This window comes from Stylophora pistillata, chromosome 1 (assembly GCF_964205215.1).
Source record: "Stylophora pistillata chromosome 1, jaStyPist1.2, whole genome shotgun sequence".
Lineage (NCBI taxonomy): Eukaryota > Metazoa > Cnidaria > Anthozoa > Scleractinia > Pocilloporidae > Stylophora > Stylophora pistillata.
In genome coordinates, this window is record NC_142519.1 from 23,482,352 (window position 1) to 23,505,944 (window position 23,593).

The 23,593-nt window shown below is 39.0% G+C and overlaps 2 protein-coding genes across 3 annotated transcripts; one reads left to right on the forward strand and one right to left on the reverse strand.

The window, feature by feature from the left end:
- Window positions 1-212: 212 nt before the first annotated feature.
- On the reverse strand, window positions 213-3,608 carry LOC111331403 (adrenocorticotropic hormone receptor). Its single transcript, XM_088745570.1, is given in 2 exon segments — window positions 213-2,486; window positions 2,489-3,608. Coding segments are annotated over 2 exon segments (1,026 nt in total). The 5' UTR covers window positions 2,814-3,608; the 3' UTR covers window positions 213-1,785.
- Window positions 3,609-5,624: 2,016 nt separating this feature from the next.
- On the forward strand, window positions 5,625-19,890 carry LOC111331374 (phenylalanine-4-hydroxylase). Of its 2 annotated transcripts, XM_022936478.2 has the most exons (14): window positions 5,625-5,779; window positions 5,981-6,079; window positions 7,314-7,485; window positions 9,382-9,393; window positions 11,815-11,903; window positions 12,668-12,735; window positions 12,821-12,871; window positions 13,788-13,886; window positions 14,375-14,421; window positions 14,866-15,071; window positions 15,871-15,927; window positions 16,536-16,631; window positions 17,637-17,770; window positions 19,379-19,890. In XM_022936478.2, the coding sequence occupies exons 1-14, from the start codon at window positions 5,666-5,668 to the stop codon at window positions 19,536-19,538; spliced, it is 1,404 nt and encodes a 467-aa protein (XP_022792213.2). In that variant the 5' UTR covers window positions 5,625-5,665; the 3' UTR covers window positions 19,539-19,890. The 2 variants fall into 2 exon arrangements, with proteins under 2 accessions (XP_022792213.2, XP_022792215.2); XM_022936480.2 differs by lacking the exon at window positions 9,382-9,393.
- Window positions 19,891-23,593: the final 3,703 nt, after the last annotated feature.

The following is a 23,593-nucleotide window of genomic DNA, read 5'->3' on the forward strand; positions in this document are numbered from 1 at the left end:
TAGGAGTCGAACCTACGACCAGGGCGCTCTGCTAGGACCAAGGCGCTCTGCTAGGACCAGGGCGCTCTGCTTCGACCAGGGCGCTCTGCTACGACCAGGGCGCCCTGCTACGACCAGGGCGCTCTGCTACGACCAGGGCGCCCTGCTACGACCTTTTGATTGATACTTCAAATGTTCTACCCTTGAGCTACAGGAGACTCGAAGCAATAACCTCTACAACAACAACAATTTATTCTTTGGTTTTTAACATAAAATAACAGTGGAATAATTTTCCCCGCAAATAGCTAGAAAGCTAATCGTGGCGGGGCAAGTCAAGTACCTGAATAACATAAATCGTCTAATATCTTAGGACAAGGAGTCGTTATTTACACATTCACAGAGTCACACAAAAAGATAAGAAGACATTTAAACTTAGAAGATGTACCTATGTACCCACTTTTTTAATGATCATGGGGATCTGAATATAGTTATCTTCTTTTTCTAAGATATCAAATAGCAATTTGCGAAGGACATTTTTGAAAGCTTTCTTTGGGAAATCCGTTATACAGCTTGGTATCTTATTCCACAGCTTTACTCCGATCTGAGAGAAGGAATTGTTTTGTATTTCTAGTCTCGAACTTTTGACTTAAAACTTTCCAGGCGTAAACGATCGTGTATTGTATGAATGAATATTAACCGCCGCCTGGTTAGCTCAATTGGGAGAGCGCCGGACTGCTGTGCGGGAGGTCGAGAGTTCAATACCGGCCGGACCAACACTCAGGGTCTTAAAAATAACTGAGAAGAATATGCTTCCTTTCTTTAACATCAAGAAATGGTTAGATATTCTAGTCTTCTCGGATAGGGACGAATAAATGGAGGTCCGGTCTCCTGCAGGGTTGGGGTAGGAGACGTTAATTTCCCACGCACGAGATTACTGTGTGATGGATGTCCTCCCTGGGGTGGGTTGGGTGGGTAGTTTGACCCTGAAAAGCCCCCATGGGGAGTGGTCAACTAAGGTATGTATGTATGTATGTAATATTAGACGTTTTCTGAAATAGATTTAGTATGTTTGCTGGGGCTTTATCATTATTGATATCGTGCATTAGGGTTGATACGGACTCCTAATAAAGAAAAGTTATCGGAAATACGTTTGCTTTAAGAAGTAAAGGAATGGCTTGGTCATGCCAGTCTGCGAAGTACAGCAGACGAAGGGCTTTACGTCCTATAACTAGATCCATGGCGACGAACTTCTTGCACACTGCTGAGATAAGAATGTAGATATGTGATGCTGATGCCCAATGACGATGTTAATGTGTTTTTCTAGTTATCTATTCCCATTCACATTAAAAGCCGATTGTGAAGCTTCGATAGACAACTGAATAGCTGGGACTAAATACAGCTGGCAGAAATTGGACAGGAAACGTGTGATAACGTTTTGGAAAGTAGTCAACGGTGGTACCACACCAGGCCAGTTTCTTAGCAATATTTCCTAAACGATTTGATAAAAAAAAAAATAATAATAATAATAATAATAATAATTAATAATAACTTAATTCTTGATGGAAACTTAATTTATAGTGGGGTTTCATCCTCTTTCGGCGGTATGCCCCATCATAAGTTACTGAATGACTCCTTTAAGAGTTGGGCGATATTCAGTCTCATCCTCTTTCAGCTCTTTCAGCTCTTTCATCCTGCCATGGAGAGAATATGGACTTCCCTTGTTCCGAGTCAGTTAGCTCAACTAATATTCTATTCCGCAAACTAATCGCCTTTAGAATAATAGGTGTTACAGTTTCTTGATCACCATTAACTTGGCTGAAATGTTTTTAAACTTGTCGCCTGAACTGTTGCAATTGTTCCCGCAACGGTTGTAGCACGGTTATTAAATGGCCGTTTCGTTGGTCTCGGTGTTTTTCTCTGCATGTTAGCGGCAAAGCACGTTTTAAATGCTCGGCGGTACTTTGATAGTCTCCAAGCGTAGATAAAAGGATTCGCTCCCGACGTCAAAAAGAGAAGTCCCGCAAATATGATTTCCAGCTTCTTAAATGTTATGGACTGCGCACATGGCTGGCAAAAGTAGCGAAGATGAACAATTATAAACTCGGGCAACACAGTGGCGTAAAACAAAGTCAATACCAATAAAATTGTCACCACCATGCTTCGTTGTTTATCCCAAACTTGCTTATTTATCATCCCAACGTTTCGCAACTCTCGTGTTCTTCTCACTAGAGCTCGGAAAACGTTGAAGTAAATGACTGTCAGCAATATTGCAGGAACTGAGACGTGAGTGTGAGCGTAGAGAATTATGACAATTTTTTCCGGAATGCTTGTTAACTGAAGAATGGAAAGGATAAAACCAACTGCCCACATGAAGGCAATAGAAATCTTGTATTTCGACTTTGTAATCATCCATGTGTATGTAAAAGTGTGTGCCACGACAACGTAGCGATCACACGACAACGTCACTATTGTTCCGCTTCTTACGAACAACAACAAACTCATAAAAAGCGAACAACAACGTCCAGTTTGGCAGGAACCAACTTACTCTGATAACGGTATAAAGCTAGCACTGAGGCGAGATTCCCTGCTAGCAATCCAACAACAAGATCAGAAATGCACAGATTTGTGATGAGTAGAGATGGAGGTTTTTCGAGTAAACGACGGCTTTCCTTAAATATTGTCGCTAGCAAAACCGCGTTTCCCACTGTTGTTATCATAGACAGCGCAAAACCGGCAACTGTAAGCCCCAGGAACAACTTAGAATCATTGAGTATCGAGGAATCATTCGTCAAATACACCTCATCTTGTTGTTTCAAAGATAATGATTGCTCCATCTTAGAAAGAGAGTCTGAATTTCGCGAATGAAATATCCCGAGAAGTCCTATATAAGAGCCCTAGTGACGTCAGAGAACAATAAACATCCTCTTTCGTGAAGTTTGTCAATAATATAACCTCCGTTTCATTACGTTTGCAAACTCTTCTCTTGTTCTTCCAATATAAGGCATGGGTCGCACTTAGGCAAAGTTTGGTGTAAATGTGGTCACTTTGGTGTAAAAATCTGTCATCGGGGCACATTGCCTAATGCGACCCTAACTTTTCCAGTTCGCAAAAACTTTGAAAACCGGCCAAAACATCAGAGACGCCGTAGTGCTTGGGTGGGGCAGGCAGATTTCGGAAAAATCGGGCTAAACAATAGCTATCACAGCGGTAACTGTCATCGCTTGTCAGTAAACAGCAAACGACTCGACTGGTCGCGGAACTGACCAGGCATATGGCGCTCGAAGTAATCTTCACTGACTTCGATTTCTCGCTCTCATCATAGCGGCAGTCAAAACAGTTAAACAGGCGTTAACCCATCTTTCATAGATCATACGAAAGACAAAAAAGTGCTCGTGATTTGACTGAATAAGAAGAATAAGCATCACCGTGATCGTTATTAACAATGCTTCAACGAGACGCATTTTTTTAACGTTTGTTTTCCTTTTTTAGCCCACTGCTCTCTCCCCATAACACGTCGATAAACGTGTGTCTGGTTTTTCAAAGTGTCATCACTGACATTTTTTTCACCTAGTACGACCCTGATAGTTAAAACCAAAAGTTTGCTTTCCGGTTGCGGTTTCAAATTTTCTGTGGTTTTTTAAGCCGACAGAAAGCGCGATCTCCATCTATTGCTTTAAATAACCAAACTAAGCGTGATTGTAATTAAAGAAACCACATTAAAATTTGGTTGTTTCTAAGTTACGAAGTACGAAGCTGGTTATTTGCTAAATAATTAAATGCGAAATTGCTTTTTTGACAAATGACAGTTATGAGGGTCTCGACGGCTAACCGTTGGCCGTAAAATGGCAAAATCAATTTAGCTGTTAGGCCCAAAAATCAGCGATTTTTTAATCGTTACATTAGCCGTAAAAAGGATTAACTGTAAAAATTTTCCTGTTCAAAACAATAGAAAGGAATTAGGAGGGGGCATGAGAAATTTTCTTCTGCAAACATTTTTTTAAACATATACGTCTCCGCAAAACATTTTTTTCCACATCATCTTCGGGCAAACAACTTTTTCCCATATTTTTTTCAGCGTTCTTTTTATTTGTGCTAAATATTACCATCACCTTATTGAACTATTTTACGAAGAACGTAATCATTAGTGCCACTGATTTTGTTGATATGCGCTCCACTCACCTTTTAAAAGTTTTTGGCAGCTACTGACGCAAATAAAGAGCATACAACACAATACATTCCCATTTTTCAAGAAATATTCAACTATTTTTATACATATTGTTTCATACAGAGTGACCAACTTTTTAGTGCCCAAATTGCGTTAACTTTCATACTAATGCTTAAATTTGTTACTTTATTTTTTCATTTCAGTTTTGGTAATAATATTTTTAATATCTTACCTGACTTCTCTGCAAACATTTCTTTTTTACCTTATCACGTTTGCAAACAATTTATTTTGTCTTTTAAGTGAACAGTTTGTAACTGATTAACGCGTAACAGTTTAGAATGATCGCGTAACTTCCGTTGTCACGCAAGGAACATTAGACACTCAGAGAAAAGTAGCCTTTCATAGGCACGTGCTATCAGAACAAACGAAACGAAGGATAAAAGATCGAAAGAATAAGAGTTAAGATTGGAGAAAGAGGTATGATTTGTAGTTTATTGTGCATGCTTGTCGATTTAGTTATAATTGGGTTCGATGTTTTTGCCTGTATCGTCAGTGATTTGAAATATTTAGTAATTTTCTAGTATTGTCATACGCCCCCTGTTTCGTGGCGTCACCTTAGTAATCACAGGCAGCCCAAGCTCACTACTGGAAAAGCGGACGTGACTCTTACCGTGTTGCGCTACGTTTTATATTTATAAAGGTTTGTATGGGATGTTATCGGTTTGCCTTAAAAGAGAGGAAAAAATGTCTTGTTTTGAAATAAAATGGACTTACCTTATTGCCTTGTTGTTTTCTTTGTTGATTCCTAGCATCTCAGGCCATTTTGAAGCGTTTTCGGCGAGTTAGCGCTAGGTCGGTGTTCAACATCTCTGCTTTGATTTTCTGGAGGAATCGAGACTGGTGGTAATTTTTTGGCGGAATTATTCGCTTCGGGCGACGGACACTTCTAAAATAGGTTTCCGGCCTTGTCTTTCTTTTAGCAGTTGAACATCAACATAGCGCTAACTCGCCGAAAACTCTTCAAAATGGCCTGAAATGCTAGGAATCAACAAAGAAAACAACAAGGCAATAAGGTAAGTCCATTTTATTTCAAAACAAGACATTTTTTTCCTCTCTTTTAGGGCAAACCGATAACATCCCATGCAAACCTTTATAAATATAAAACGTAGCGCAACACGGTAAGAGTCACGTCTGCTTTTCTGGTAGTGAGCTTGGGCTGCCTGTGTAGTAATAGGCGTTTCGTTGTAATTATCTTTTCAGTTTTTACGTGAATCAAGCAACTAATTAAAGAAATTTGATAGATAGAAAGACTGGCTTGGTTCTTAGTGATATTCTCATCCAACCCTATCGCGTTCGGAGCACTAATGGAGTGTAAGACCATGTGAGAAGAACTCCGTTCGTTACACAGTTTTTTTCAAAATTTCTCATACCCCCACCCCAGAAAAATAATGGTCTGTCCCTAAGTCCTGCCTGCCGTTACCACTGCCCCTCCTCCGTACACACCTCCGTTTAGAATAATGCATGAGGCCACGTGACGAGGTCCACGCAACTTCTTCAGTTGATTTCAACATGGACTCCGTAGTAGCGGGCAAACGAAAACACTTCGATGCAGACGAAGATACAACCAATCGAAAGGTGAATTTTTATTTTTCGAACCGCTACTACTAGCTTACTTTGTCGAGCTATACTTGGTTGTTCCACATGAACGGAGAGAAGAGATGATCAAATATTGTATTTGTCGAACACGACCGTACGTGCTTTGTCTTAGTTCATTGATTTGATTTTAAATGTACACCTACTACAGTTTTTTTTCGCTTTTTTTGTTTGTTTTCGCAGAAGCATCTAGCTGAGAATGATGAAAAGAAACACACTTCGATAGTGTTTTCGTTGAAAGAAGAGATTGGATCGCTGGCTAGAGCCCTCAAACTTTTTGAGGTACTACACTACTCACAGTGTCCTGCATGTATTTAGAATAAGTAGCGGGTGATCTAGCGATCCATTAAAGCCCACATCTTGTGTTCTTCATTTCCCGCAAGAACATTTTCCATTCAGAATTTTCTGACGTCATGTCTGAGACGAAAGTGTTATGAGGCCGGGCCCAAATTACTCGTAGAAAGATCATGCGATCTTCTGGTTATCTTCTGATGCGGTCTGTTAGCCTTCAAGTGAAACCTAGTTTGTTTTGTTTTTAGAGTGAACCTTCATCATTGCTATCACATTTTCAGTTCCTAGTATTTGCAATCTAAAACAACTGTGGGAAACCTAGCCTTTTCTCGCAACAGCAATAGAAAAGTATGCGAGAACTGCCCTCCAAACTTGATTTACACCTTGGCTCGACGTGCTTTATCGAGATATGAATCAAGAGAGAGGAGTACGTAAGAGGGGCGAATAGTTGCTCGAGGCGTAGGCGAGAGCAATTTTAGCTTGAGTCCTCTCCAAACTATCAGGGTGCTACAGATCTCGGTGATTGCACAGCCGAAGTCTGCACTAATATTGTTTCATATGACTTCCAACGCAGTTGTTTGAGTGTTGTTTTCTTGTAAATCAAAACTTTTTGAGAAACAGTGTTCAGTAAATCCATGATAAATCGTCATTTTCAAAAGATAAGATAGCTGTGATGAAATAAGAACAATTAAATAACTTGTGACTAAAGAAAGATGTCGTAGTTTAAATCAGAATATTTCGGTGAGAAATCAAGATTTGGGATGAAAGACACAGAACCTGCTTGTGGATTATAATTAGTATTCGAAATCAATTTGCAAATTTCTTGGATTTACTAGACAACTACGTAGCATTGTGAGAAAAAAGTCTGAAAGCTGTATGATTTTTGGGATTAACTGATGTATTTTGAACTAATGAGTATGCTAAAATTTTGCATATATTTTCATTTATGAATGTAAATATATGCAAGAAAGTGAATGAGATGAAACTATTTAAAAGGCATGGATTTAGAAAAATTCTATGGTTGACATGGTTCTACTGTTACGGCAAGGTGTCTTTACTGAATTGAAAAATACCAAGCTGACTTGGGTTCAAACTGACCATGCTCATTTTATGTTGTAATGTTAGTAATAAAGTCAATGTTTAGTGGTCAGTAGAGATATTATTAATAGTTTATTATTAGCACGGGGAGGTAAATTAAAGATAATCAGTGTTTCATTGTCCACAGGATCACAATGTGAACATGTCACACATTGAGTCAAGGCCATCAAAGCGCTCCAAGTCAGAATATGATTTCATTGTGGATTGTGAAGAACTCCAAGGGGCCAAGCTTGAAAAGTTTATGGATGCCTTGAAGGGTCATGCTTTGTCTATCATGCTACATTCAGAAGAAGGAGGAGGTATTTACTTTTTACATTATAATTAACCATGATAATTTAATTTTTGATTTTCACATAAATTTGAATTTATTTTTCTCATGGAGTTTTTCCTATTCATTAGCTTTGTCTATCCTGTTCACTGATTACTCTTAGTCTACAAACAATTGGACATAACGAGAGCAAAGGTTATTAATCCTTGTTCTGGATCTTGTTCTGTCTTTCAGACAGAGCAGCATCAGGTCAATTGATTCTACACCATCAATCACTATAAATTATCCCAACATGTCATGATGTTCCTTTTTTTTTTTTGCACATTTATGACAATCACTTTTTCATAACCTTCTCTCTTTGGTCAGAAATTTGTTTTGAGCAGTATATTTAAAGGTATGGGGTGTAAAGGAAGACAGAGTTTTAAAACTTGCAGAGTTCACGTGTGACAATGTGATCAGATATTTCTACTTTAATTCCCTTGGGCAGTGATTGGCATCAGGTGCTTTCTAAAGGAAGCGCGTGTACCTGAAAATCCAATTAGGATGACTCTATAATTCATTGTTAATATACTTGACACAAATAATCCTTCTCTATGATATTAAGATTGTTGATTTGTGCTCAAAATTTGCAATATAAATACCAATCTCCTTAAGAAAGTAATAGATAGTCATCTCAAAAAAGACCATGGATGCAGGTATCCTAACCCTCCAGGACAAGGGAAGGCATTCCTATGAAAAAAACTGCTTTCTGGATTACATTTGGCTTATTCATGAAATAGGGCAATGCTGCTCATTTTGAAGTAAATTTGATGTACTATAACAGTGTATCTATTATTACAAGCCCTACTTGTAAAACTACTATACTGCACTAGCATAATATTAATGATGCACTCTAAATATTTTGTGTTGTATTGTGAGTAACCAACGGTCTTGAAGTTAATAAATTGCCTGATTTTAAGCTAAACCTTAGTAATACCAGATTTTTTTATTTACATTCTTGATCTTATTTACAACAGAGTAGGTAAATTAAAATTCTAAGAATTTTGTGTGATCCCATGGTTTCTGTGATAAATTCTGTCAGTAACATATAATAGACATGACTGTGCTCTGATATTTTATACTAAATTTTAAGTTCAAGTTTATTGTTGTGGATGTAACTGAATTGGCCTGTGTACATGTATGTATTACATTGAAAGTACATTGACACATACACTCAACAACAGTCCAGTGATCAGGAATAAGCTACAGGCACTAATGAAATAAATGGATGGAAATGTGGAGAGGAGGGAAACTAATAGATCTCACTTCAGAAGCCATAGATTAAATTGTTTACTTGCTTGCTTGATTACTGATAAAACATGCTCAGATACTTTTTGGTGATAAACTAAATTAAATAATTTGCAATTAAATAACTCAATCAGTCTGGGCCTCTCCATCATTGCTTTCTAGATTTATGTTAATGAGATGAAAATTTACTATAATATACAGGTCTTCTAGACCTTATGTGAACATGTAACTTGGACAAAAATGGCTATAGTTATAATCAAAGTTGATTTCAAGTAAAAGTATTTACTTTTGGTTTGACTTAACTAGTAAAGATAAATTGCTTCTTTTTTTTTTTTTTGATAAAAGCCAAAGCCACTTACAGAAAGGTTTTTAAGAAATGCCATTTGGTCATCAAATATAACATGATACATTTGTAATTCAATTAACTATCACAGGCAAAAAGCACCTGCACTGAGTCACCTTGTTGGTCAGGTAGAGCATATTTGTTGCTTGTTTGTGAGTCAAAATGTTTGTGACGCAAGATGATATTTTTGTTTTATCTGCTTGCATGATTTAATTGCTAATATATACTTATTTGACTTTTTTTTTCTGCTTACAATTAATCTGTTGTGGTGGTTACATGTACATTGCAACTCTTCAGATCCTGATGATGGTAAGTGGAAGAGTCATAATGACAGTTAATGATTATGAGTTGATTTTAATGAAAACCCTGGCACACTGCAGGATGTGCCACCTTAGCACTCCAGAATCACCTAAACCTCTTAATTTTTACCACTCACAAAATGTGCTCTGCAACAATTAACTTTTGGAATTAAAAAGATTTTGGACTCAGGTCCAATTTCTTAACTGTACATTGCAGAATGACACCCAAACTTTGCATACTTGGTTTGACAGGAAATGCACACAATGAAATAAAATCAACTGATCTTGATAATTAAATAAGGAAAGTGTTCATTTGATTTTTTTAAACAACAAGTGATATAGAATAGCAGCAATAATAGAAGGTGTGACATGAGTAGTAAAGGGTGAAGAGGGCAGTTTAGAACCTCTAACCATAATAGTGTAGTTCCACTTAAAATTACATGCTGAACATTTCCAGGTTTAGGTTTCTTGCCTTCAAGTACTTAAAGGTTTGAATGATGAGGCAACTAGAGATGTAATGTGAAGGTGTAACATAGGTTAAGGTACTTGTATGTTAATGATAACAATATAAATAAAGCCCATATTTCAATGTCAAACTGGGGTCCAAGATGACATTTATGTTCACATGAATTTTATACCTGACATGTTGGTAAAAGTTTCATTTGAAGTATGCCATTAAGTGTCTTTTATATCGCTAACTAAATCAAAATAGGATGAGTGTCACTAAATTTAATTTCTACTAAACAATTCAGATGTTAAAGCAAATGCATCTTAATACTTGATATCTCACCCCTGCCCTCTTAATCATTAATATGTCATTTGCAAAGCAGGTTGCTTAATTAGCTAGCAACTATCACTTTACCTTGTGGCTGCTGGGTTGAGTTGAGCATTAGTTACTCCCAGCTCTTCTTGCTGTCTTATAAGGATATTCTGTTTGTCTAGGGTTACAGCTAGTGTTTAACACCACAGTCTTCCACAAGTGTGGTAGTTTGTGGAGGAGGAGGGGGGATTTTCCAAGGGTGGCTTGGGATCACCTCGTATGAGGCTCTTTTTTGACCAATAAGCTGACAGGTTGCTCCGGAAAGTGAAATTTATTTTTGAGCCTGAGAGCTATGCCTAGCAAGAGCCACTAAGAGAAGTATATATATCTTATTAACCAAGGGCGAGGGCCGCACTGGGAGAATATCGGACCGAGGTCTTGACAGTACAGACCGAGCGCAGCGAGGTCCGTACAAAAAAGACCAAGGGCTGATATTCTTCCAGTACGGTCCCGAGCAAGCTTGGTTAATAAGAGATTTATTATACGACTGAAGTTCCAAGGGACACAAGTGCGGTATCATTCGGGACCATTGGGGACAGTGCCCGGTCCAATACTGAGAGAATATTGACCGGCAATAGCGCATTTTGATTGGTTCATTTTAGTTATTGGCCCTCTGAATGCCCAAATCGTGTAATAAAATGAGTTATTTATGTTTGATCAAGAAATTAAGAGCAGAAAGGAAATTATTTTAATTAGTAATCATGATTCTTTTGACATACAGACTCACTTAGTTTTATAACATATTACTCTCTGTAATGGACTACTAATAGCTTGACTATATGAATAAAATGTATGACATTACAAACTGTTGTGTTTGAAGTTGGTGAAAGGAGATTGAGAAAGTGATCAGGCATAACAAATAATGAGGTGTTAGAAAAATTTACATGTAGTAAGAATGTTTAATTTTTGGTGTAAATGGATTATTTTTTTTAGGATGGGGATTGGCTGTTAAAGAAGGCTTAAAAACATATTTCAGCATAAGCAGTAAATCAAGCCTCTTGTATTTACCTTCTGCTTATAAATGTAGAGAAATTTGGTTGTCTTCTTTTGTCTCTTTCAAAGCTTCCACAATCATGAAAAGTGACTTGAAAATCAATCACAGCCCACAGCATTAAATATATAGTCAAAGTCATCTTATTAGGAATATTAGAATTTATCAGTAGGAAAGTATTACTTACCACTCGCCACCTGTAGCTCCGTTTAGAGGACCTTTGGAAATGATGCCATGGTTTTAATACTAGTAATAATAATAATAATGATGATAACACCTTTATTTAGACACGATAATGTTCAAAGCTGAACAGCTTGTGGGGTCGTGTGTAAATCCAAATAAACTCTAAATTAAATAAATTAAAATGATGATGGTTTTTGAGGAGAGGGGAAAACTGGAGTACCTGGAGAAAAACCTCTCAGAGCAGAGTAGAGAACCAACAAACAGTACTCAATCTACTTATGACATCAGGTCCGGGAATCGAACCCAGGACACAATGGTGGAAGGCGAGCGCTCTCACTACTATGCCAACCCTGCTCCCCTGCCAACCCTGCTCCCCCCCACTCATATTATTTTAAAATATTCCAAGATTTGACATTGAATAATCTCTCCCTATCTAGTGCCTTGGTTTCCTCGTAAGATTGCAGATTTGGACAAATTTGCAAACAGAGTATTGAGCTATGGTTCAGAGCTTGATGCTGACCATCCAGTAAGAACACATCTTTTCATTTTACAGTTGTCCATTCAAAGAATGCATAATGAAACAAACCAGTATCATGGTTTCTTTTAACTTGTGAAGTTTACCTTCTACCCCATACCAAGAGGAGCAAAATGTAGTTTAAAGTGAACATCGTCAATGCATAATCTACAGAGCCACTTGATTCCAAATAGACTTTTGTAACAGATATAAAATTAAGATTACTTAAACAAGTAATTATGTCCTAATCCTCAGATATTTAGACTAATGTAAACCAGACAATTCGTTAAATCTCTCCTTAATTGATTGAGCCTTAATGACATAATCATCAGTCATGGCAGAAGCCAAGCTCAGTGAGGAGAGGATTGGGACAATGGGTCTTGACATCCTTTCCTTTTACTATAAATCTTTGTATTTTCTTTAACCTCCTTGTTGAGTGTTATTGGTGTCCTAATTTTTTGGACTGATAATATAAAAATTCCTAAAAATACCCCTATCTAGTATTCTGGCAGAAGCAAGTCATTTTGAAAAGGGAATGCCTTACGTACATGAAGCTTTTTTCCTTACCCACCAAGTAACTTTCAAAGTACTAAAGAGGGATAGTCGAGGAAAGGGTAAGACAATTGAGTATGAGCTGCTGTCTTACTCCTGATTTTACCTCCTACTTCAACCCCTCAGTTGACAATTCTCTGTTGAATGAGAATTTTTGTTTAAGTAAATGTGCATGATTCTAAAAATTTATCTAGAAATTCACTGACCATGAGCTTTTTTTAAAGGGCTTCACTGATCCAGTGTACAGGGCTCGCAGAAAGGAACTTGCAGATATTGCAATCAACTACAAGCAGTAAGTTGAATTTTGATAGCTCCTTAACTAAAATAATCTGTATATTTGCTATTATTGGTAATCAATAATTTTTTCTTGGTGACAGTGGTCAGCCAATTCCACATGTGAAGTACACAGCAGAGGAGATCAAGACCTGGTAAGATATTTATGTTACTTTATATATCAAGATTGAAAATAGATTGCTGATTTTTTATTACAATAATTTGTTGTTATTTTCATGATTATTATTGCAAACATTGTTGTTTGTAGTATTACTATGTAATTATTATTTAAAATGGTGAATGCAGTGGAATGGTTCCTCTGGACTCTGTTCAACAATTTTAGTTTGAACTTTTATTAATATATTTCCTAGTTCCTCCTCCTCCTCACGGCATTAGAACAGGAGTGTGAAACTGTTATGAAAAAAATCACTCAATCAATTGAACAATAAAAACATTTATTACACGACTCAGGCAGTCAGAGGGCCAATAACTAAAATCAACCAATCAAAATGCTCTATTGCCGGTCCAATATTCTCTCAGTATTGGACTGGGCACTGTCCCGAATGGTCCCGAATGATACTGCACTTGTGTCCCTTGGAACTTCAGTCGTATAATAAATCTCTTATTAACCAAGCTTGCTCGGGACCGTACTGGAAGAATATCGGCCCTTGGTCTTTTTTGTACGAGCCTCGCTGCGCTCGGTCCGTACTGTCAAGTCCTCGGGCTGATATTCTCCCAGTACGGCCCTCGCGCTTGGTTAATAAGATAGATATAACTATTTGATGATTTTATAGTATGGAGATGTTCTGTATTGACTGTCCGTTTGTTGTGAGCTCGCGTACTATGCAGCGGTAATGTTACCATGTGCTCTTATCAATATAATCTTGCTGTTGACCCTCCATCTTGTGTGTGTGTGTATACTCTTCTGCAACCCAAAAACATAACAGATTTAATTTCAGATTTTATCCTAGAATATCAAGTAATGTTTCACTTTTTCATTCTGAATCAATTGTTGAAGGTATCATTAAAGTTTTCATAGTAATTTTTAATTGATGGCATTACTCTTTGCAGGGATAAGGTGTTTTCTGAGTTAACAAAGCTGTACCCCACTCATGCTTGCCGTGAACACGGTTATGTGTGGCCGCTGTTGGTGCAAAACTGTGGCTATAGGTATTGATACAGTCTTGCAATAGAGAGTTTTTCATAAGAAAAGAGTTATGTTTACTTCACCTAACCCATTGGGAGTGTTGTGTGTAGCTAGTAAGTGAAGAGCATGTAACTGTGGCTTCATTACAAGGGTCTATAAAGGGTGGGTCTTGATCAGTATTGTTGATGTTTTTTGTGAGAATTAGATAGGATTTCTTTAGAGACTCAGTAAAGAATAGGCCCCTTTATTTCTAGGTGAGTTTAGGCAAGTGCCGTGTAAGCATAAAGTAACATGACTTAAACTTGTCTTTCCCTCTGTGCACTCTTCACATCCAACTTGAACTTGCCTACCCTCCCCTGAAAAATGCCAAGAAATGATTAGTTAGATGATTGGTTGCCTAGACACATAGATCTCATGTTGAGCATTAACCATGAAGTCGTATGCCAAGGTGATGTTGCTAATTATGACTGTTAGTGCTGTTGTTCAGTTTTATCTTAACTTGCCGTCATAGGCTTGGTAACATCCCACAGCAAGACGTGGTGTCAAATTTCCTGAAGGGTAAGGTCATCAGTTTCTGTCTTGGAAAAATCCTCTTTTTTTTTTTTTTTTTGTTCTCGTAGTTAGAATAAATTGCACCTATAAGTTCAAAACCTTTAAAACGGAAACTCTATGTCAAGTTTAAGCTTGTCAAATATTGTCTTGACATAAAGGAAGACCGGCACACCAGGTTTCAATTGTATTTTAACATATGATACGGAGACGTTAGACAAGCTTTATTACTGACTCACTGTTAAGGAGCGTAAGCGAGTTGACTGTAGGATTAACAAACAGATGAACCAACATACTGACAGAACATTAGACAGATGGGGATAGATAGGGAAGCTGGAACCTGAAACTTCGTCCTATTCACCTACTCCGGCACAAATTAACTCTTTGATCACTTGATGGAACTTCATCTTTACATTTGGATGATTTATGTATATTTTGAATTCCGACTCTTAGAATGCTCTGGCTTCAGTCTTCGCCCAGTTGCCGGCCTGATCTCATCACGTGACTTCCTTGCTGGACTTGCCTTCAGAGTCTTCCATGCTACTCAGTATATTAGACATGGTTCCACCCCTCTGTACACCCCTGAGCCGGACACTGTTCACGAGCTCATTGGTCATGTCCCACTTTTCGCTGATCCCGATTTTGCTCAGTTTAGTCAGGTGATATATCGATTTGCTTTTTATAAAGATATTAATGAGGATTTGTTTACCGCACAAAGTGAGCATACTATTTACACTTTTCACGTATCAAATTATGAGTGTCGTCATGGTACTGCAGATAGCATCTTGGCTTTTTTGCGTTTTATGAGGAATTTTTTTTCTGTACCAACATCACTAAATTCAGTTGTCGGGACCACAGGCAGCCCAAGCTCACCACTAGAAAAGCGGACGTGACTCTTACCGTGTTGCGCAATGTTTTATATTTATAAAGGTTTGTATGGGATGTTATCGGTTTGCCTTAAAAGAGAGAAAAAATGTCTTGTTTTGAAATAAAATGGGCTTACCTTATTGCCTTGTTGTTTTATTTGTTGATTCCTAGCGTCTCAGGCCATTTTCAAGCGTTTTCGGCGAGTTAGCGCTATGTTGGTGTTCAACTGCTAAAAGACTACCTCGCCGAAAACGCTTCAAAATGGCCTGAGACGCTAGGAATCAACAATTAAAACAACAAGGCAATAAGGTAAGCCCATCTTATTTCAAAACAAGACATTTTTTTCTCTCTTTTAAGGCAAACCGATAACATCCCATACAAACCTTTATAAATATAAAACGTTGCGCAACACGGTAAGAGTCACGTCCGCTTTTATAGTACTGAGCTTGGGCTGCCTGTGTCGGGACAAGTAGTGCCCTATTCTTAAGACCTGCTATATTTCATGTCGGTGAATCATCTTTTACTGATCTTGCTCGCTAAGAGCACTAAAAGGATTAAGGACTACTTCATTTATTTGAATTTTACCTGCAGGAGATTGGCTTGGCATCTTTAGGGGCCCCAGATGAGTGGATCGAAAAACTGGCCACGGTAAGGAATGCAGGGGCTTTATTTACGGTTCTCATTTTTTGGCAACATATGTATTTTTCTGGCATACTCATGACGTCATGACGGATTGCCCACATGCTTGGAGGATACTTGAAAGAATGGCTTGTGTTGTTTGACATGATCTTTACACAGAAAAAATGGTTTTCTAATTTTTTCATCATGAGTGGTTTTAAACGGCTCTTAAAATACTGGAACGATGCGCATCTCTGTCACTGTTACGTACTTTCAGGAAACGTAAGATTATGAAGGTGCCAAAAGAGATAAATAACTTATATGTTCGGGAAAAGTGAGTGAGATCAATTAACAATTCCAGATTATAATTGTCTCTATCTCAGTTTGTGTCTTCTTCTTGAATGAACACTGGTTAATTATACCTCTTTTAAACTCTTTACTGTGGCCAGTTAACATTATAAACTTAGTTGATAAAACCGAAATATCCTGTTATACTCCCCCACCAACGCAGCACCACGGTTTTCTTAAAAACTTACCGCGTTTAATTATACCTTTTTTGACCTGATAGGTGTCAAAACATCGTTGCGTTGGATTGCTGGGTGACACGATAACCTGTTTATCTTGTTCTTTGCTTGCAGCTCTACTGGTTCACAATTGAGTTTGGACTCTGTAAACAAGACGGAGAAGTCAAGGCTTATGGAGCCGGGCTGCTATCTTCCTTTGGAGAACTTCAGGTAAGCCCTCCGTTTGGTTCTACAACAGCCATCTACGAACACTTCACTGAGCATCTGCAAACAATGATTGTGAAGCGTTGGAGACGTTTGAAAAAAGGTGCATCTGCGTCTTCTCTTGTGCGCCCCCTGTTGTCTTGTTATTCGGTCTGTGGGATTGTCCACCTAGTCACTGACTGGATTACTTTCCCAAATTAAGAGTTTTTTTCCCATCTATTCATCCATTTTTCTGAAAATCTACCTGCCTTTCTGTAAGTTTGTCCAATTTTCTGTGGATGTATGTTTTCGCTTTCTTGCAAAGAAACTACTTTGTTGATCGCGACTGATGATCATATAAACGGGAGTCCTATGTAGTCACTAGACTGGACTGTTATGACAGCATACAAGAGAAGTTCAAGCGCAGAGACTAAAACTTTCGTGATTGCATTGGTTTGTTTTGCTGCACTTCGCGATTGGTCTAGAAATCTGGCGTCACCTTTTCAACCAATGAGATGCAGTCTTAGCTAGTTTACTCGCATTTTCCCGTGCGTGGAGCCAGCTTCCGTCTGTCTCCTCAGGGCCCTCTTTGGGTGGTTTTTTATATTTGTCTATTTTCTGATTGGTCACTGCGATAAATTTGGTTTTGCTCTAAAGATGCCCAATCCAAAAGGGCACTAAGCGTTATTTCAAAGGAGAGCCCTTTCGAATTTCATCATTCAAGATAGCTAGTTTCTTGTAAAGGATGGTTCATTTAGTATGTCATGTGATGGTTTGGTGTTCTATGGGCTATATGAGATCTCGCGACTAATATCAAGATATTTGAGTGGATTCACCTTTCAACGGGGAAAGTCTGTTGAGGGAAAGGCTATTGGGTAGTATATTGTTTATCTTTACCCGAGGATTTTCACCCAAGTTAGAAATCAAGAACCAGACTTGAGCCGAAACAAGAGAGCTTCCTCCCTGTTTCTTTTGTTATAAAATTGATTTGAAATTAGAAATGCGTTGGTTTTTTTTCTCTTTCAATTCCAGTATTGTCTGACAGATGAACCAGAGAAGAGGCCGTTTGAGCCTGAGAAGATTGCGGTACAGAGCTATCCCATAACCAAATATCAACCGGTGTACTTTGTCGCTGACAGTTTCCAAAGTGCAAAGGAAAAAGTCAGGTAGGATGTATAGTTCTATCCTTATCTTTCGGACATTTTGGCACCCTTTGTGCTCATTTACCCAACCTACTCCTTCGAATCCCATTTCACCTCAAGGTGTCCTTTTTCAAGTCGGTACGAACCATGGAAAATAAGCTTGAAAATGTAAGGAAAAGACAGTGGATTGCTTGGAAATAGTTGTTGCTGCCTGACTTCGGGTTCTGCTTGTTTCATTATCTGGAATGTAACTATTAGTAGCATCAGTTCATCTCGACCAAAAATTAGACTTTCTTTAAGTTGTTTTTCTCGTTGCTATGTTCCCACCAATAACGTAGCTCCATTCTCTGCCTTTAAAAGCACACACAACCCACAATTCCTCTATTCGCTCCGACGAAGGGCTAACGCTCGAAACGTCAGCTTTTGTAATCGTTACGGTGGCCAATTTACCACCTCAACTTTGTTGATATATCCAAATTATTTCGTTACTCCCACCGACGCAGCCCCAAACAGTTTCTTTTGAAACTATCAGCCTTTATTTCTTTAAGTTACTTGAGTTCAAAGAGCGTCATGTAGGTAGTTTGGATCACGCAACTGTTCTTCTTTCTTTTAATGTAATAATTTTTAAAGTTAACTGTAGGAAAAACGTAACGCTAATGTGTTTTTAGGATGAAGAGATAAATTTGTATTTTGAAGCATGTTTAACATGGTCGTGGTCATGACATTCATACCATGTTGAATAAAAAAAAAGTGTGAATTTCTGAGCAGCTGCGCACCTACCCCTCCTGTAACTCAACGTTTAACCTAACTTGTTATCTGATGACTATTGTTGGGTCGGAGGGGGTGGATGCGCTGTTGCTCAGATATTAGGGAATTTAAGCAAACCACAACGGCGACGGCAACGAGAACGTGGAAAAACAATAGATCTAGTTGGCAGAACAATAGCCCAGAATGTGCGTTTTAAAACTTTGTACATTTCTTAGCCGTCCTTTGCAAAACAACGACGTGAAATCCCCAAAATTTGCGTCGTCTGCGAACCGCAACCGCGGCGGCAAATTATTTTAATTTACATTTGGAACTCAACGCTACTTTTATGCATTATGTTGAGTTTGAGGTCTGGCGTCCTATGAGACGGTAAACACGTGCAGCCATTTTCGAAATTCTAACTAAAAATAGAAACTCATTTTTTAATCGACGTCTTCCGTGGCGTTCCCGTCGTGACTGCTTAAGTTCCCTACTAGGGACTTTAACCAGTCATGACGACAACGGTAAAGAAAACATCGATTAAAAAATTAATTTAAATCGATGGTGAGAATTTCGCGAATGGCTGGATGTGTTTATTGTCTCTTACGGTGCCACACCTCAAGCTCAGCATCACGTATGTGAGCACCGTCTAGTTCCAATTTAAACTTAAATAATTGAGCGTAGGGGTTTCCGTTCTCGGGCAACGTAAATTTTGGTGATTTCACGTTGTTTTTTGGCCGAGGATGGCCAAGAAATGTACAAAGTTTTAAAGTGCACATGCGGAGCCGTTACTCTGCAAAGTAGATTTCTTGTTTTGCCACGTTCTCATTTCGATTGTGTCGTGGTTTGCTTAAGGTCCCAACTGACACTCATTCGCCATGTTCGCAGGGAATTTGCGGCCAAAATCCCCAGGCCCTTCTCAGTCCGTTACAACCCATACACACAGTCCGTGGAAGTATTGGACTCAAAGGACCAGATAATGAAACTGGCCAATGACATAAAAGGGGACGTCGCCACTCTGCAGGAAGCTCTCGGCAAATACGAATAAACAAAAGACTTGTAACTAAGAATTCTGAGGCAAACAGTGCACATTTTGATAGCTTTTAAGACTTTTTTGTCTCAAAGAAAATATTATTTGCGTTGACAAACTCAGTAGAAAGGGAACGCTTGTGTGGAATAATGTAAATGTAGCTTGGAAATGTGTTCTTCTAAAAGGTCACTTTGGTTAGTATTGTTCGATGTAAAATTATCGTTGTTACCTATTTTAGATTGCATATACTATTTAAAGAGTACCAGATCTTCAACAGTTAAATCTATTTTTAAACAGTACTAGAATTAGGCATGCAGATATATTTATGGTCAACACACAATAAAATTTGCCCTGCACTTTTCAGACTTTACTACCTTGTGTTTCGTTTGTTTGTTTGCTTGTTTGTCCCTTTTTTCGTGTGGCCTATTTCCGTTCGTAGTCGATTCTCAACAACCAAAGGTGGCTTTCTGAACTCTGTTTCAAATCCTTTTGCATGAGATGTCAATCCCTTGAAAGTTTACGCTCCACATTTGTTGAGAAGTTTCAATTACAATATTCTGTTTCAAAATCGTGAGGGCAGTGAGAGGCACAAGTGAGTAATATCTTGTTGGGGTGCGAGATGATATAAGCCTTTTCCAATTGACCCTGATTTCAACGGGAACCTGGAATGCTATAAAATAATTCCGGTACTGCTATAGTTATCTTTTGCTATGTGATTGGTACCGAAAACTCGCGCCAGTCCCTTTCAACAAGTCACATGGAACACAGATACCAATTGCAACTTGTTCTTTCACTTTTTCCAACGCTTCAGGTTGGTTAATAGTTTTTGCTTCGAGTTTTCGTTAGTTCCTTATGATATTGTCCTTCCTTATGATTGGCAGATGGGATTACTATGGTTACTCATCGTTCAGCGCTTCATCAGGGGTCTAGAAAGTTAAATGTTCCTGAGCAGTCGTGTCAGATTAGGGAAAATGATCAGCGTTCAAGTTTGCTAATTACCGGTATCTCAGATTGCGATCCTAAACCGAGATGAAAGGGTCTCGGTGAACTAAAATTACTAAGCCTCTCCCCAAGCTGACGGATTTGTATTCCTCACATCCCGCATCAGACTGAATCAGACTGCGTTGGAAACGAGCACGCGCAAAGATTGCGCAAGGGATGAGTTCAGGTGGCTGAACACAGTTTTCGCGCGCGCTTTTGCTGATGCAATTCAGGGCGCGCACAAGGATTGCAAAAAACAAACATGCTGTCAATAGAGTGATCATTTTATTTCACGTATCCGCACCATCTGTGCTATTTTTCTCTATAGTTGGAGCAGTGTATTAAGGGCTTTAATCTTTTATTACAAAGACGTGTAAGAAAAGTTAACGGTGCAAAGGACCCAGCAATTCTCAGCTTTTTCGTCGTTACCGAATGAACCTAGTTAAATGTAGCGCATGCGTAGTAAGTCAAAAAATTGCGATTGAATGGAAAATTGCTTCCTCGGAAATATCCCTATTTCTTGAGAACCACTTATTATAATTCCACGAAATTTGCCACGAAAATACTTTAGGAAATAAGTAACTGGAGTATTGAAAAAAATTTATTTTTAACGAAGGAAATTCTAGATAATCAAGTGAACCTGCAACAAGGGATAATTAAAGATCTCTCTGTTAAATTGTTAACAAAATGGTATTAACTTGTGAGTATCGTTACAAGCTCGTTGCATGCAAATCATAAAGAAAATCTCAGACTAGATTTTCTACAAATACAGAAAACCAATTTTAAAGGCCTGTTTATATTTAGTCACGTCGCCATGGCAACGGCACATACGTCAGCTTAACTATCGAAAAGACAAAGTTTGTGTTGCTAATTTGCTTGCTGCCAGTTTTGGCGACCGAGAGATCAAAGGTGTTAGAGAAAATGGTGAAAGAAACACAGGTATCAAAAACTGTGTTCAGCCACCTTAAAGAAGAGAATAGATATTTCATCTCGCCAGACCTCACTCTACCTTTCGCTTCTTAATCAACACATGGCACGGATCTTGCGAGCCTGAACGTCAGATGTTGACTAATTATCCCATAACTTTGAGAAAACGAATCGAAAGAAGTCGTTTACAGGCCGCTGATGAACCCTTTCCTAAAGGAGGAGAGAGAGGTACAAGTTGGTTAAGATCATCGAGATGAGCGAACAATTATTTTCTTTTAAATAGCATACCATCTTGACTTCGCGAACGAGACTTTGAGCGCGATGCTCGACGAGTTGGCTGGAGATTTACGTATCTGATCATCCAGTCGCACAAAGGTAAAAAAGGCCAGTCGAACTCGGCAGAAACCTCCCCAGGCCTTTCTCAGTTGTCAACGGAGTGGAGCAGGGTTACATCCTCGCATCGACTTTCTTCACCATCTTCTTCCGTATGATGCTCAAGCTGGCCACTGTAGATCCAGATGACGAGGACGGATCGCGTTTACATCAACTACCGTCTCGATGGCAAACTGTTCGAACTAAGATTGCTACAGACCCGCACAAAGAGCTTGGAGCAATTGATCAGGGACCTCCTCTTTTCCGACAATACAGCTCTTGTCACCCATTTGGAGAGTGCATTGCAGCGCACACCCTTCCAGCTTCGCAAGGGCTCCCCAACTCTTCGACCTCTCCGAAAGAGGCGGAGGTCCTCCAACAGCCTGCACCCTAAAAACACTGCCCCCTCCTTACATCATTGTTTCCGAGACTGAGCTGCAAACAGTCCAGCAGTTCATTTACCTAGGGTGCATGATTTCATTACATGCCAAGATTGACAGGGAAATCGACAATGGACTGGGAAAGGCTAACTGTGCCTTTTGCAGACAAACGTGTGTAGAATAAGGGCACCAAGATCAACGCGTACATAGTTGTTCTTCTCACCACCTTCTTGTTCGACTCGTAGTCGGGGGTTACCTATCGTCACCATCTTCTTACCTTTCCTACCACCAGTTGGACTGATAGACTTCGTCACCAACGTTGAAGTCCTAGCTATAGACAGGCGGCGGTAACCAGCATCGAGGCTTTACTTCTCTAAGATGTAGTTACGCTGGGCGCAGCACGTCTCTAGGACGGGATACTATCGCTTCCCCAAGTTCGTCCTGTAAGGTAGACCATCGATATCCACTTGCTACAGTATTAGAGGGGTGGGGAGGCGGGAGAAGCCATTGAACAAAGGTTACAAAGTCTGTTAAAAGAAATCCATCGGTGCCTGTCAAATGGACGATTACTAGTGGTCCACCAAAGTTGTGGACCGCGAAGCCTGGTGTCACAACATCAACCATGCAGTCCCCTTCCTCGAAAACTCCTACAAGGCTTTCTTCGAGGATAAGTGGCGAAGGGGGCAGAATAGAGACGCTGCGACATCAAACCGTCTCTAGACCTTCGCCTGCAATTACTTCAGCCAGACCTGCTTGTCCTGTATCGGCCTTGGTAGCCATGAGCGTGCCTGCAGTCGACGTATCACGACCCTCATATAAATCTTCGTTCGCGAAGCAACGTCACACATGTACCACTCAACCGCCCGGAAATTCCTTAATGGTCGGTGAAAAGAATTTATGGTATCTTTAAGTCTGATTGAGAATTCGTTGTCTGAAAATGAGCGAAAAACTGACCGAAATTGGAAAACTTGTTACTTTTATATGGTGGTAACGATGAGTTTTCTCCGACACGTCTTTCTTTATAAAACAACGAGGATTATTGAGATTTCACGTTCAGTTCCTTGCTGCTCATCAGTGGACAAGTGATTTTAATCTCATTGAAATATACATCCCAGAAGTCTTCACGAAGGTAAAACAAAACTTACTTTACCAGAAACTCCTGTTTCCAACAGACACAGTTCCTTTTAGAAACAAGAATCAAATTCTGTTAAATTCCTGAGCGAAAAATATGGCAATGATTATGTTCTGGTTATAGATACAACGCAAGAAATAGGTCGTCAAAGAAAGTGAGGGAAACAGGGTCAATCCTCTCAGATTGAGTTCTCTTCCCGTGATATTTTATTGGACATCTGCTTATCAACTTCAACACGTAAAAATTAATTAATACTCTGATATACGGCTGAATATTTGAAA